The sequence below is a fragment of the Tenrec ecaudatus genome, chromosome 10, assembly GCF_050624435.1.
Source record: "Tenrec ecaudatus isolate mTenEca1 chromosome 10, mTenEca1.hap1, whole genome shotgun sequence".
Classification (NCBI taxonomy): Eukaryota; Metazoa; Chordata; class Mammalia; order Afrosoricida; family Tenrecidae; genus Tenrec; species Tenrec ecaudatus.
The window spans coordinates 20,474,053-20,487,538 of NC_134539.1; the positions used below are offsets into that span (position 1 = coordinate 20,474,053).

The 13,486-nt window shown below is 44.7% G+C and overlaps 1 protein-coding gene across 4 annotated transcripts in view; it reads left to right on the plus strand.

The window, feature by feature from the left end:
- The window catches only part of FOCAD (focadhesin), a 288,437-nt gene that overhangs the window by 39,055 nt on the left and 235,896 nt on the right, over positions 1–13,486 (plus strand). For all 4 annotated transcript variants that reach the window (XM_075559987.1, XM_075559990.1, XM_075559989.1 and 1 more), the window contains one exon: positions 11,880–11,984. In XM_075559987.1, the coding sequence (XP_075416102.1) occupies positions 11,880–11,984 (105 nt within the window). The remainder of the gene's footprint in view (positions 1–11,879; positions 11,985–13,486) is intronic.

Genomic DNA, 13,486 nt, shown 5'->3' on the forward strand with positions numbered 1-13,486 from the left:
TTTGGTGACATCGTTTTACATGTGAGCCCCCCACCCCCACCCCTACCCCCTAGCTTGTCTATTAGCTTTGCATCCTTCAAGAGCTGAGAGGGAGGCAGAGAGGAAGGAAGAGAGAGAGAGGGGGGACAGGAACGTAGGTTGTGGGAAGCAGCACACTCTAGAGCAGACCTTTTGAGATGGTAGTTTTCGGAGCCCTCTCAGCATTCGCGTAGATGTTAAAATACGGCGAGGAAAGATGGAGGGGCAAAGTCATTTCTTCCAGTCTTGGAACCTGAGCCTTTGCACGGTCTGCTTTGTGAAATTCCCATGGCACATTTTGACGTCTCCTCCATACCCTGCTCCTCCAATTAGCTCCTTATAACCCAGCCCTCGATGGAGCCCTGCGCCCGAGCCTGCTGCATTGTGTAGTCTAACTCAGAAAAAAACCTTGACATTTGAAAACACTCTGTTGTCTCAAGTTCAGGGCGTGGCCGGGAAAGTGTCTGGCTCTGCCTGAGAGACCGTTCTCTTCAAAGGAACCCAGCATTTGGATGTCCGAGAGTGTTCTTGGTTCAAAGCGGAGGCAACATGAAATAATTGCAAGCTGGCTTTTATAGCTTCTGTAAACAAAGAAATGGGTTTGAGAGCTCTGAAGTGTTCTTTTAATCTGTAAGTTGGTTTGAGAAGGGGCCCAGGGGTGGGGGTGGGGGGAGTATTCCCTAGGGAAGGGTAGAGGCAAGAAAGGAAACACACTGAGGAAATTATCATCACCAGTCTAATGTGGATTTGGGGGCAATTAATAAAATTGAAATGGAAGTGAATGATTTGTAGTAGCCTGTGCCTTCCTTGTCCTTGAAGGCATTGTCTGTTTTGAGTTTAAGATTGTTTTTGATTATCTTAAACAGTGGATTTATCCCAAGACAAAGATTCCCAAAGCAAGAATCATCCAATTTCTCCCCTCCGGAACGGCACCAGCTTCTAGAACCCTCAGGCAGCCATTGTCACAGTTGCTTAGTAACAGGATTATGAATAACAACCTTACTCGCTTGCAGAATCAGGTATTCCGTTTTTGATATTGAGGTGTCATGACAGCCTGTAATTTCAGCTCAAACGCTTCTCCCTCCCCCGTCGAGGACAGCTGTAGACACCCCAGGCTCGCGTGTTTGTTTTGCATGCCTTTTGTGTTGTTTCCAAAGAGTGATGGGGCACGCAGTTGATGCTTCTGTATTTGTGGGAAAGTAAATGTGTTTTCTGAGATTCCTAAAGTCTCGAAGACATCAGTTTTTAGTGAAATTTTGCAGAGGATATTAACAATTCCCAGTTCTGATTGAGGGTACTGGGCTTCCTGAATCTTTGCTCCTGGATCGAAGGTCTAAAGGTTAAGCATGATTTGGGGAATTATGTGGAGGTATGATTTTGGATAGTTTAACAGGCACAGTTTTCTCTCACAGCGTCTTCTCTTTTTCCCACCCATGATCCTCTGCCTTAGAAGCTTAATTACTTTGTTAATATTAGGAAATGACTAGCAACCCAGAATGCACTGTTTTCATCCCGTGGCATTACTGACGCGTTTCTGTACCATCTCACTTCTTATTTGGCATGAGAAGAACCACGGAAGGACCCGTTTATAAAGCTTCTCTCAGGTCTTTAATCTGCAGGCCGTGTCAGAGTACTCAGGACTTGAAAGGGTGTCAGGATAGATAATGACCATACTGATGTCTTTGCCCAGTTGTCTAGTACCTGCAACAGACAGAGTGGTCTGATCATGTTGGTTTCTTTATCTCATCTTTTAAATATTCCTCTTAAGTCTGTTAGCTTGTTTCCAGATGTTCTCCTTTCATCCCACCACAACCCGCCCTCCCTCATTTTTTGTTTCTCTCTGAAATCCCCAGATCTCTGAATGTGCGGCTCATAATCAGAAAAAGAGACTCCAGTCACTGTTCTTGTCTGGGACATTCTGCCCCCGCCTTTGAACACTTGGTTGTGCTTGATGTGATCGTTTACATCATAAACGAGTTTTCCATTCATTAAGTCACGCACGTACTGTTGGATGACATCGGTTGCGTCCCCACAACTAGCCCCGCTCTCCACTTTTACCCTGGGCTCCCTGTTTCCACGGGTCTGCCCTCTGCCCTCCCTGCCTTCTCTTTTTTCCTCTTGGTGTGCTCTGCTTTCTTTTTCTAAGACGATGCTGACGTCTCTGTGTGTCACAAAATCTTCCCCTAAAAGAGTGCTGTGTTTATGCCAAGATGTTTCTAGGTGATTTAAGAAAAGTGACTACTGAACACATGTTACTTTTATAGTGGAAAATCCTTCGAAAGGACTCGGGCTATTTCTGGTACTTAGAAGCTAAATGAGTGGACCGAAGTCTTGTAGGCAAAAAAATTAAATTGTACTGCAGCTCTTTGATTTTTTTGTTTTGTTTTTAAGAAGAATTAAGAAAAAAATATTCAAGCATCGGACCTTAAAACATTTTTTTTTAATTTTAACAATTTATTGGGGCTCATACAATTCTTTTCACAGTTCATGCATATACATACATCAATTGTATAAAGCACATCTGTACAGTCTTTGCCCTAATCATTTTTTTCTCTTTTCTTCTTTTACATTTTATTAGGGACTCATACAACTCTTACCACAATCCATACATATACATACATCAATTGTATAAAGCACATCCATACATTCCCTGCCCCAATCATTCTCAAGGCATTTGCTCTCCACTTAAGCCCCTTGCATCAGGTCCTCTTTCCCCACCCCCTTAAAACATTTTAATTGACCAGTTCTCTTCTTGTATATCTTTTGTCTCTGTTTCTTTTCTCACATAGTTTTTGAGTTGACAAAATGATTTCATGACTATCTGATGCAGCCAAATAGACGACAATCGCTCTTGAGTCCATTCCAACTCCTGACATGCTAGAGGACCGTGTGTGGTAGAGTAGTGCTCCACAGGGGTTTCCATGATGGGGAGGGAGGGCTTACACATTGGGCTTCCAACTTCAAGGTCAGCAGTTTGAAACCACAAGCCACCCCACAGAAGAAAGACAAAGAGCGACACAAAACCCTCTGTTTTAGAAACCCACAGGGGCAGGTCTACCCTGTCCTATCGGGTGGCTGTGAATTGGTGCTGGCTTGCGGCCATGAGTTCGGTATTTTGAGTATGATGTTTTGAAGGTAATTCTTCTGAGTGGACTCAAAATTCCAATTTTCCAGTTAGCAGCTGAGAGTATTCACAATTTTTACGATCAAGAGACTCCCTAGTGTTTGATGGTCTTGTACTGCTTGTGACTTACTGTGCTTAAAACTCACCCAATAGTTTTTTCAGTGAGCAGAAATCCCTTCTTCCTGAGGGACTTAGACATGTTCTTACTATTTGTTCCTGTGAAACCAAGGATATTCCACTTGGAGGGGCTCTTGGTCTTCTCTTTAACCCAAACCCAAACCCTTGCTATGTTCATCCCTGTCCAGAACAGTAAGTATGGCTATATTCTCAGACCTCCTACTAGGACGGCGCATTGAGTTCTAAGGGGAGCCCCCGTCATGGTCTTTTCAGTCACATGTGTGTGGAAGTTAGACAAAGAATCAGGAAGACTGCCAAAGAATCGATGCATTTGGACTGAGGTATCGGCAAAGCTCTGATAGCATAGTGGGTTATCCGTCAGGCTGGTAACCTTAAGTAAGATGAGGCTTTCTACTCCTGTACAGTTACCGCCTGGGAAACCCAGACACGTGGTTCTACACTGTCTGCCCTATGAGGTCTTTATGAGATCGAATCGAATTGTTGTCAGTCAATGGCAAAAAATGTTGGCAAAAATGTTGTTAAGTTGGCAAAGCATATTGAAAGTACCGTGTACTGCCAGAAGAAGAAACTCATCTTACGTGGAAGAAGCACACACAACTGCTCCTTAGAAGTGAGAAGAGTGAGACTTTGTCTCGTGTATCTTGGACCTGCTATCAAGCGAGACTCAAAAAACTCACTGCCATTGAGCTGATGCTGACTCAAGTAAGGCAGGGCAGTGCTGCCCCTGGGGGGTTTCCGAGACGGATTCTTTACAGGAGCAGAAAGTTCTGTCTTTCTCCAGTGGAGTGGCTGGTGGTTTCAAACCACTGACCTTGCAGTTAGCAGCCCAACGCATAACCACTATGCCACCAGGGCTCCTCAGGAGAGACTAGTCCCTGGAAAAAGACGTCTGACTTGAATTCAGCAGAGAATCAGCGAAAACAAGGAAGACCCTCAGTGAGGTGGATTGCCAAAACGGCCGTAGCAGTGGGTCCGGGGACATCACTCTGGGGGAAGCACGTGGGACTAGGCAGTGTTTCCTTCGGTGTAGGTAGGGTAGCCATGAGCCAGATCTGTCTCCACAGCATCCCACAACACAATGACATCTTTGGAATATTTGGAAAGCAAATAACCTGTCTTTTTCAAAAAGACAGTGAGCAATGTATCGTGTTGCTCTCAAATATTCCCTCCACCAAGGAGACCTAACACATATAAATCATATGCACAGTAGGAATTGGGCCATATCTACCTAGTGAAAAGCAACTTATGTGGATGGTCCTGATTAGTATCTTTTGTCCAGCCTGACTCACTTTTTCTTTTCTGCTTTCTGTTATTTTGGGAACCTTCACATCTTATTATTGACCTATATTACCTCTCAAAACAAGGCTAGATCTTGGAACTCAGACCCCCCCTCCACCCAAACCCCCACCCCCACCTAAAACAGATTCCTTTTTACCTGGTTTCTTGCCTCTACACTTGTGGTTTGATACGAAAATTTCATTTGCTTTCCCTAGAGGGTTCTTGAGTCAATCCAGCTCTTTCTGGCTCCACTCAAGGAGGGACTTAGAATCAGTCTATGGTTACCAAGGGGCTTTTGGTAGCAGAAACTCTGGGAGTCTGCGATGTTCAGTACCTTTGACAAGTGGAGAGAGCGCTGAAGGGCTCATGGGGGGGGGGGGGGGGCGAACAGTCTGAGAATGGAGGTGTCCGTGGTGGAAGCAGTGGTCTCAAGTTTCTTAGCAGTGCTGTAGCAGGAATAGCACCGTAGGTGGCTTGAAAAGTAGACCTTTATTTTCTCACGGGACCTTGGCTTTCTCAGTGCCTCTTGGTAGGGAGCCCTGGGTATTCTTGGGCTCGTTAGCCGCCTCAGATGGCATCTGTCTGTCCCTGGGTGTGCTGATCTCTATGTCTGGTCTGCTCGTAAAGAATCTCAGTGAAGTGCTTGGCAGCGTACTACAAGGTCAGCGGTTCAAACTCACTAGCCGCTCCATGGCGATCTGCTTCGATGAAGATCGTAGTTTAGGGAACCCTATGGAGCAGCTCTCCTCTGTCATGTAGGGTTAGAGGGCCCGATGGCACCGGCAACAACGTGTTCTTAGTATAACCACTCGGAAGTGATTGGCTTTAGTCTCCCCTAATGGGTATAATCTAATTAACCTAACAAAGAAACCCCATTTTTAAGTAGAAATGATAGCCACAGGTATAGGGGTTAAGGTTCCAGGACTTACAAAGGGCCTTCAAACAATTTATGCAAAATTGGAATCAAAAGATAATGGAACCTTTCCATCAACTCCCCCCCCCCCCCCCTATATTGGAGAGCCACCATTCGGTTCAGGAAAGGCAAGGCTGGTGATTCCATAAGAGAGCAGAAAAAGGTCTCTCTCGTCTCAGCCCTCTCAGCTCTAAGTTTGTAACATAATTGTGCTTAAGTCTACGTGAGACTAGAGGTGTTTTGCTGTAAGAGAGAGAGAGGGGAAAGAGAATGAGTGACTGCAGAGTCAATGTCAACGGGGGAGCATCATGGTCTTACTGTGGTGAGATGTATCAGCTTTGCCACCCCCTAAACTATAAATTATCTTACCAAGTAGCAGTATGGGTAGAAGCAATGAATGCCATGGGTGCTCGGGCGTGGGGGCAGGGGGAAGAAGTTAAGGATAGAAACTCATCTTTCTTGAATGAAAACAGTGTGCCCTGCCTTGTGCTTCAAGCGTTACCCCAGACCCCTTTCTTCATCCTCTGACCAGCCAGCCCTCCAAGGAAGGTAGATTTCTCCCTGTTTTGTTTTTTTTTTCCAAAGGGAGACCAGAGCTCTGAGAAACTCCGTATTAGCCGGGCTCCGATGGAGATGATGTATAACCATACAGATGTGAGGCAGGAGAATTGAAATCACTTTCTCTATTCTTTGTAGTCCGTCAGTCTCTTTTTCCCTCACTTTTCCCGTTGTTCGGCTTTCACAGGCTTCTTTGAAGACACATCGCATCTCTCTTGTTTTGTTGCCAAGGACTGGACTTTGCTTACTATCTTTGACTCCCTATATTAGAAGTCGCCGGGCGGTGTCAGTGGTTAAGTTTCTGGCTGCTAATCAACAGCTTCTCGGGTCTCATGTCACCCAGGGCCCCGTGCGAGAAAGAATTAGCCCCCAGCAGGGACACGATCCTATCCCTCCCCGAAGACCCCGGGAATGCAGTTGTGCTCAGAAGCTTGTGGTGTCTTCGTGACTTGGAATTGGCGCCATTGCAACCGGGGTCTTTTGCTTGTCTGTCTCCTTGTAAAAGTTTGAGAGACGTGTATAGAGGCACCATGCTGTCTGAGGACCTGTTCGATGTAAAAGAATCTTGGCCAGTTCTTGAGCCAGCTTGTTTAGGTTAGCTTCTTTATGGCGTTGCTATTTTCCACTCTCTCTGTGACGAGTTTTCATATGTATCTACAGCACCCTCTTTGGAAGGGTACTAATGTGAATGCTAAGTGACAACATAAATTATTTGTCAGGGTGTTACTCCCTTCAGAGCTCATTTCCTGACACAGCTAGGAAAGAGCCTATGAACTCTGAGGACACAGAAGTGCATACACTTATGGGGACCTCTCAAAATGGACAAGTGGTTCTGTATCACTGAACTCTGTTACGGTGGGGATCTAATTTAAGGGAGAGGATTCTGAGTAGGTTCTTTAACCTTTGACTTACTTTTCTCGCCTGTATTTTTCCATTCATTGTTGACATTTATTCAGATCTTAGACACAGATTTTAGAAGGATTAAGCAAGAGCAAACAAAACTTAAGGTGGGTTGATTTTACTTGTGTGTGTTTATATAGAAATACAAGCAATAACAAATACAATCCCAGGCAAAGGCAAGTCTTCCTGTGTGTCCCAGCTATTATTTCTTCTCCAGTTGATCTACAGTTTATTTCGATGTTTTTGGGCTTTAGGTTTTTTGTTGTTTTAAAAAATTTTTGGTATGTGTGTGAACCTAGAATTATTTCAAAGGTCACTGTTGAGTGTGAGCACAAAAATAAATAAATGAATAAATAAATAAATAACCAGGAAAATTTTGAACAGAATAAGTTGTTAACAAGAAGAATTCTTGCTGTGGTTTTCCATACTTCTTAGGGAAGATTTCAGAGAGAGGTAGAATGGTGTTAGGCATCTTCAGGTTCCTGTCACTCCACCTTCCCACTGTTAACCCATGGCCAGCCCTGTTGCCTTGTGTTGACTCGTGCCTTTTGTTGTGGAGAGTGCACACAGCAAAAGCCACGGTGATCTGGCCATTTCTGTGTGGACTCTCTTGTGGCCTTGGGTCACATTCCCAGGTTGTGCAGCCGTTCTTACACTGCTTTGGGGACTTGTTCCTCCGCGCTCCCCATAAACTGACTGCCCCGGGAACTTCCTGTGTGCCATTGTCAAGATGATCCCACATAGGTAGTTCTTTCCAAGGAGTCCTGCCCCTGTTTTATGCCTGTCCACTTTTATCCTGCCCATAACCTTTTGAAGTAAATCCCAGACACATGGTCATTATCACTGTGTGATAACTGACATACAGAGAGACTGATCCGTCGTAAATGTCCAGGCAGTGCTGGCTCTTCTCATTGTGAGTCATGCCCCATCAGCCAGTGAAAGTGTCCAAGGCTTTCTGCCCACTGTGCCATTATGAGCCACTCAACTTTGCGAAGACAGCTCTTCTTGAGTCATAGCTTGAGCGCCTTCTGACCTGAGGGGCTCATCCTCTGGCATGATCTCTGGCACTGTTCTGCTGTGTATTATGTTTTCAGTACCTGACGGTGTTTTGATGCTGTCCGTGGGGTTTTCAGTGGCTGATTCCTCTGCAGTGGACAGCCGATTGCCTCGTCATAATTTGTCCTAACCTGGAAGCTCCGTATTTGAAATGCCAGTGATGTAACTTTCAGTCTTATAGCCACACACCGTCTACCAAAGTAAGACAAACAGATGGACACGTGGTGGAATTCAACTGTGTTTCCTTTGAATTCAAATTTTGCTTTAAAATGCCGATCAGATTTAGATTCATTTTTTCCCCCTCCCAATGGCAGGGGAAGATGTCTTCATACGTGATACTGTGTCTTTCTATCAGGAGACATGCCGTCAGATAGTTTCTACGTAGGTAGTGTTAGTTCTCGTGCTCAATGCCTAGACCCAGTAACTCATCAGAGACTTTGAAAGTGGACATTGTAATTCTATTCCCCCCCCCCCACACTTATTATCTGAAATATTATCATAAAGAGGACCTTCCTCATACGTGCTATGTGGTTATTCAGGAGTGGTGTTTGCACAGGAATGGCATGCATATGTGTATGCATACATATATATCTACATATAGATGCATGTATTTCTATTTATTAAATTTCAGGACTTTTTTTCAGACCAATTTAATTGTAGTGACCTACAAAATTTCTTAAAGTAAAGAATTATAAGGCGCTCGTGGTTTAAACATATTTGTTGTATTCAGTCCCCCCGCCCTTTTTTAAACTAATTTGTAACATTATGATCTTCCTTACTGGTTTTGATGCTGTTAATTGACACACATACTCTGTCAGTCAGGAGAGAGGAATTTAAGAAAATTTCAAAAATCCGTTTTCCATTTAGTGGATTTTCCTGTAATGCAGATGACTTCAGATAGAAGTGGGTGGTAGAAAACAGCATCTTCCAACAGACTTACTGCAGCTGCTTTGATACGAAGTCACAGAAACCATCTAATACTGCTAAGACTGTCTCAGGAGCTAGTGTGCATTGTGGTAGATTTAGCCTGTGGTGGGTATTCTTCACCACAGCAGTTAAATTTCTATAAACCACACTGAATATTTATCTCTCATGTTTTCTATTCTAAGTCAGGAGTCTTTTAATGTTGTTAAGTACAGGAATTAAACTGTGTTAAATTGCGGGGGTGGGGCAGGGAGGAAGAACAATCCTAAAACAATTTTCCAACTAAAAAATGCCCACTCACATCTCCTAACAAATTGGCTCATTGCTTGATAATACAAAGGTAGTGCATACATTTTATCTCCCTGATAATTGTAATTCCTCCATTTGCTAAATACGTGATCTTCAAAATAAAGTCTCTTTAAAATTTACAACCACTCAAATTAGTGTATTTAATGACACATTTTAATATAAAGAAGTTCAAATGTGCCCCCCCTTTCTGAATATCTGTAGTGAATGTCATTTATATACTAGCGCTAGGTGTTCTGAGATCACCGTGAGTTAGAGGGAGAGATTAACTTTAATCATATCATCCCACAATCCCATATTAAATTACATTCTGCCAAATCAGACTGTTCTGGAAGTGCCCTAAATGGAGGGTGGTTGACCCAGTTATGGAGATCATGGTAGATTTTCCTGAGGAAGTCATTCCTAAGATGGGACTGAGAAATGAAAACAAGTGTTCTAGGTAAACAGGAAGAAACCCTGGTGGCAGATAGTAGTTTATACAAGTTCAGCCATTCACACCCACCAGTCACTCAGTGGGATCAAGATGAGGCTGCCTTCCACTACAAAGATCCTTCGTCTCAGAAAGTCAAAGGGGCAAGTTCCACTCTGTCCTGTAGGGTTGCTCTGAGATGGCATTGACATTGTGGCAGTGGGTTTAGGCAGACAAGAGCGGGGAGAACATTTTGGTTTAGTAAACAGCATGTGCCAAGTGCCTGTGGTGGGAGGGACAATCGTCTGAAAACAAGGCCAAGAGTGAGGGAGAGAATGGTTTGAGAAGAGGCTGGGGAGGTGATTGGGGCCATTGTGTAGGCCATGGCACTTAGTCTTGAGTACAGTTGGGTCTTTATCTTCAAGGCAGAGGGATGGCATTGAAGCGATCGTGTGCTTCCTTGTCAGTTCCCTCTAGCAGTGTTGTGGAAGAAAGGTCCCGTGATGTACTCCCATAAGGTCGCTGTTTTTGTTAGTTGCAATTGAGTTGATTCTGACTCATGGGGAGCCCGTGCCTGTCAAAGCAGAATTGTGCTCCAGAGACTTTTCACGGCTGTGAGCGCTGGAAAGCAACAAGCGCTGAGCTGGCAAGCTACTGATGACTCCTAGGATTGGCAAGCAGTTTGGTAGTCCTCTGGCTCAAGTCCAAGAAACTGGAGGTCAGACAATGCACCAGATGCAGGATATCCTCCAGATCCCAATTCAGATGAACTTGTTCTGTGACTTTGGCAGCCACCCCTGCAGTGTGTCAGCATGCTTTCTTTTGTTCTTTCTGGGCACTTCATTTCCATGCCTCTGAGTTTCCTCTTCTTTCTGCCTTCTCATCTCTCTCTTTTTTTTTTTTTTTTTTTTTTGCGGTGCCGGGAGGCAAAAGTTGCCCTTTGGTCTCTTATACTTGATTATTTTAAGGTGCATGTTTATTTTATAGGCCCATCTAATAGTTGACTGAAAGGTGCCCCTGGAGTGCCTTCTTCAGTTTGATAATGAAAAGTTGTTTCAGGGCAGATGACCCTTAAGGGCTCTTCCAGCCCCTTTTAGATCAGCAAGTCTGTTTTGTTTGTTTGTTTTCATTTCAAATTTTAAAATGAATTTGTTCTACGTTTTTTAACCTTAGGGCCTTCTACTGTGGTCTCCGTCTGAGTGCTTAGTAGTGGTAGCCTGGTACCGTGTAGCTTTTCTGTTCTCTGGTTAGTGGGAGCTTTGGTTCATGTGGTCCTTTAGTAAGATTAGAATCTTAAGATGTGGATCCTAAAAACAGTTGCCATGCCGTTCGGAGCTACCCTCTACCTTGACTGTAACTAGCCTGGTAGAGTCCCGTGGGAACCACTGGTGTGATTGGACCTGATGCTGAAAGGCGATAAGGGGACACAGAGAAACATATTGCTAGTCAACTATCTATAGGTATCCACGGTCACAGAGAAACCTGTAAACATGCTGTCTGTGCCCTAAACCTGTGCATCTATGAAGTAGAACCTCAGGAGCTGTGCTTTTAGTCTCACCGACATATTGCCCTCCCGTTCGGCCGAGATTAAGGAAAACACTGGAAGTTCTCTTCGCCACCCCTGTTCACGTTCTTTTAATGGGGGCAATTTGCTCTGGTCCCATGACTCATTTTTTTTGAGTAGTCAGTTCATTTCACAAGTCTAAGTTTATGTTCATGGACTACTAATATTTTTTTTTCTTTTTTCTTTTTAAACGTTTTATTAGGGGCTCATACAACTCTTATCACAGTCCATACATATACATACATCAATTGTATAAAGCACATCTGTACATTCTTTGCCCTAATCATTTTCTTTTCTTTCTTTCTTTCTTTTTTATCCCTTTTCTTTTTTTACTAATATTTTAAAGGAAGGACTTGACCTGCTAATTCATCTTTTGTCATGGTTGTGGTCACCACCTGTCATTATGTGGACACATACTTGTTTATTCTGATGGTCGTCCCCCCCTAATCTGTAGGCCAGTGCCTGATAGGACATGACTTTATTCTTCACGTCTAGTTTTCTCTGCTCCTTACCTCCACTGGGCGGAGAGTGCGTCCTTATCCTAGCTGAGCTGCAGAATGAACTGGGCAGATGTTGGCGGCTGTTGGGCCACCACGTGTCAATTATATAAAATTGATAGGATTAAGCAATTGATTAGAGTATCCACTTTACACTTATAATATTTAACCCACTTTGTTCTATTTCTTTATAGGAATACCCATGGCTTGATAAAAACCATTGTGAAATTATTACAGATGCAAGCCCTCAAGGAAGGCCATGGTGAGGAGAAGAATGTTCAGGGTCTCTATACGATCAGGTAAGCCTTGTCTCCGGTCTTTTCTTTTGCACACGAGTCTGGGAATCACCTGGATAGCTTGTTGAGATGCAGCTACCCTTTCCACAGGTCCAGGCTGGGTCTATGGCTCTGCATATCTAACAGGCTCTTAGGTGCTGCTGGCTCCGCCAGGCCCTCACCACACGGCGAAAAGCAGAGCCGGCAGCAGCAGTACCCGGAGGCTTGTAAGGAACAGAAATGCAAGTTTCAGCCCCCCCCCCCCCCCCCCCGCCCAACTGCCTGAATCAAGCCTTTTTATCTTAGGATAATTTCTCCCAAGTGACTCACAGGCACATTAAAGTTGAAATAGTTGAATGGTTTCTGTGGTTTGGAAGAAAGGCCTAGTGATCCACTTCTGAAATCAACCGGAGGACACCCTGTGACGCTCAGTTCTTCTCGGACACACATGCACGCGGGCCGCTCGTGAAACGGGTTGGTAGGACGGTCAATGGGTTGGATCAGCTGTTGCTCAGAGGACACTTTTACTGTCAGGCAGCAGAGCCTGGAGCACACAGCTTGTCCCCCCAGGTGTCAGTGGGAGGCCTGCACTGTGCCGCTTCGCTGCTCTTCCTTTTTATAATTCATCTTCTCCTCTATGTGGCCCTTCTAACGGCACTCAGTTTCCCAAAGACAATAGGTGCCAGCAGCGGAGAGGGGGCCTTATTTGAGGAGCTGAAATCAATTGGAGACATACAGTTCGTCCTCAGACAGGCGGCACATTAAGAAGGCCAGAATCAATCACCCGAGTTGGCATAATCTGGAATGTTTATGGAGAGCCCTTGTGTGAATGACTGTCTGGCACTATCAATCAGTAGAGTGTAATTGAGTGTCTAAGAGCCCCAACTTCCTCCAGGGGAGACTGTGGATGGCAGAAAGAGAAGAGAGGTGAGCCTGAAGAATGCATTCCCTCGAGAGCTCTGCTTACCTGAGCCAAGCATAACATTGTCAGGCTGTTTTCGACCCTTCTTTGCAACACGTTGCCTCACAGTATCATCTGGTCTTGGAGAGGCAACTGATGAGCTGGGTCTGAAACATGAAAAGCGTCCACAGAGAGGTGTTCCTGGCTATGCTGGAGGATTAGTGTGCTCTGTAGCCTGCAGGGCACCGAGCTAACCTATGCTTTCATGGCGTTAAGGACTCTCCTAGTGGATGTGGGTATTGAAGCCTGTCCGGTTTTGTTCTTTGTGAATGGCCGATGAGCTTGAGTGCACAATAAATGGCCATGCCCCATGGCTCTGGGCTGGACTGTAGTAGCTTTGCCAGAATGGGCTTGGAGCTCAGGAGGTTTGAGGACCCGGCAGGTGGCTATCCTGAAGGCTCTTTAGAGAGGGTACTTTTTGTTGTGGTTGTTTGCCCATAGCTTAGTGGTTCTCACACGTCGTTAACAGTCCTGCTTCTCAAACTCACTTGCCACAGAGTCTCATCGATCCCGTAGGCTTAGTGCAAGACTGAGTGAACGTTTATCCAACTGGTCAGTATTATGG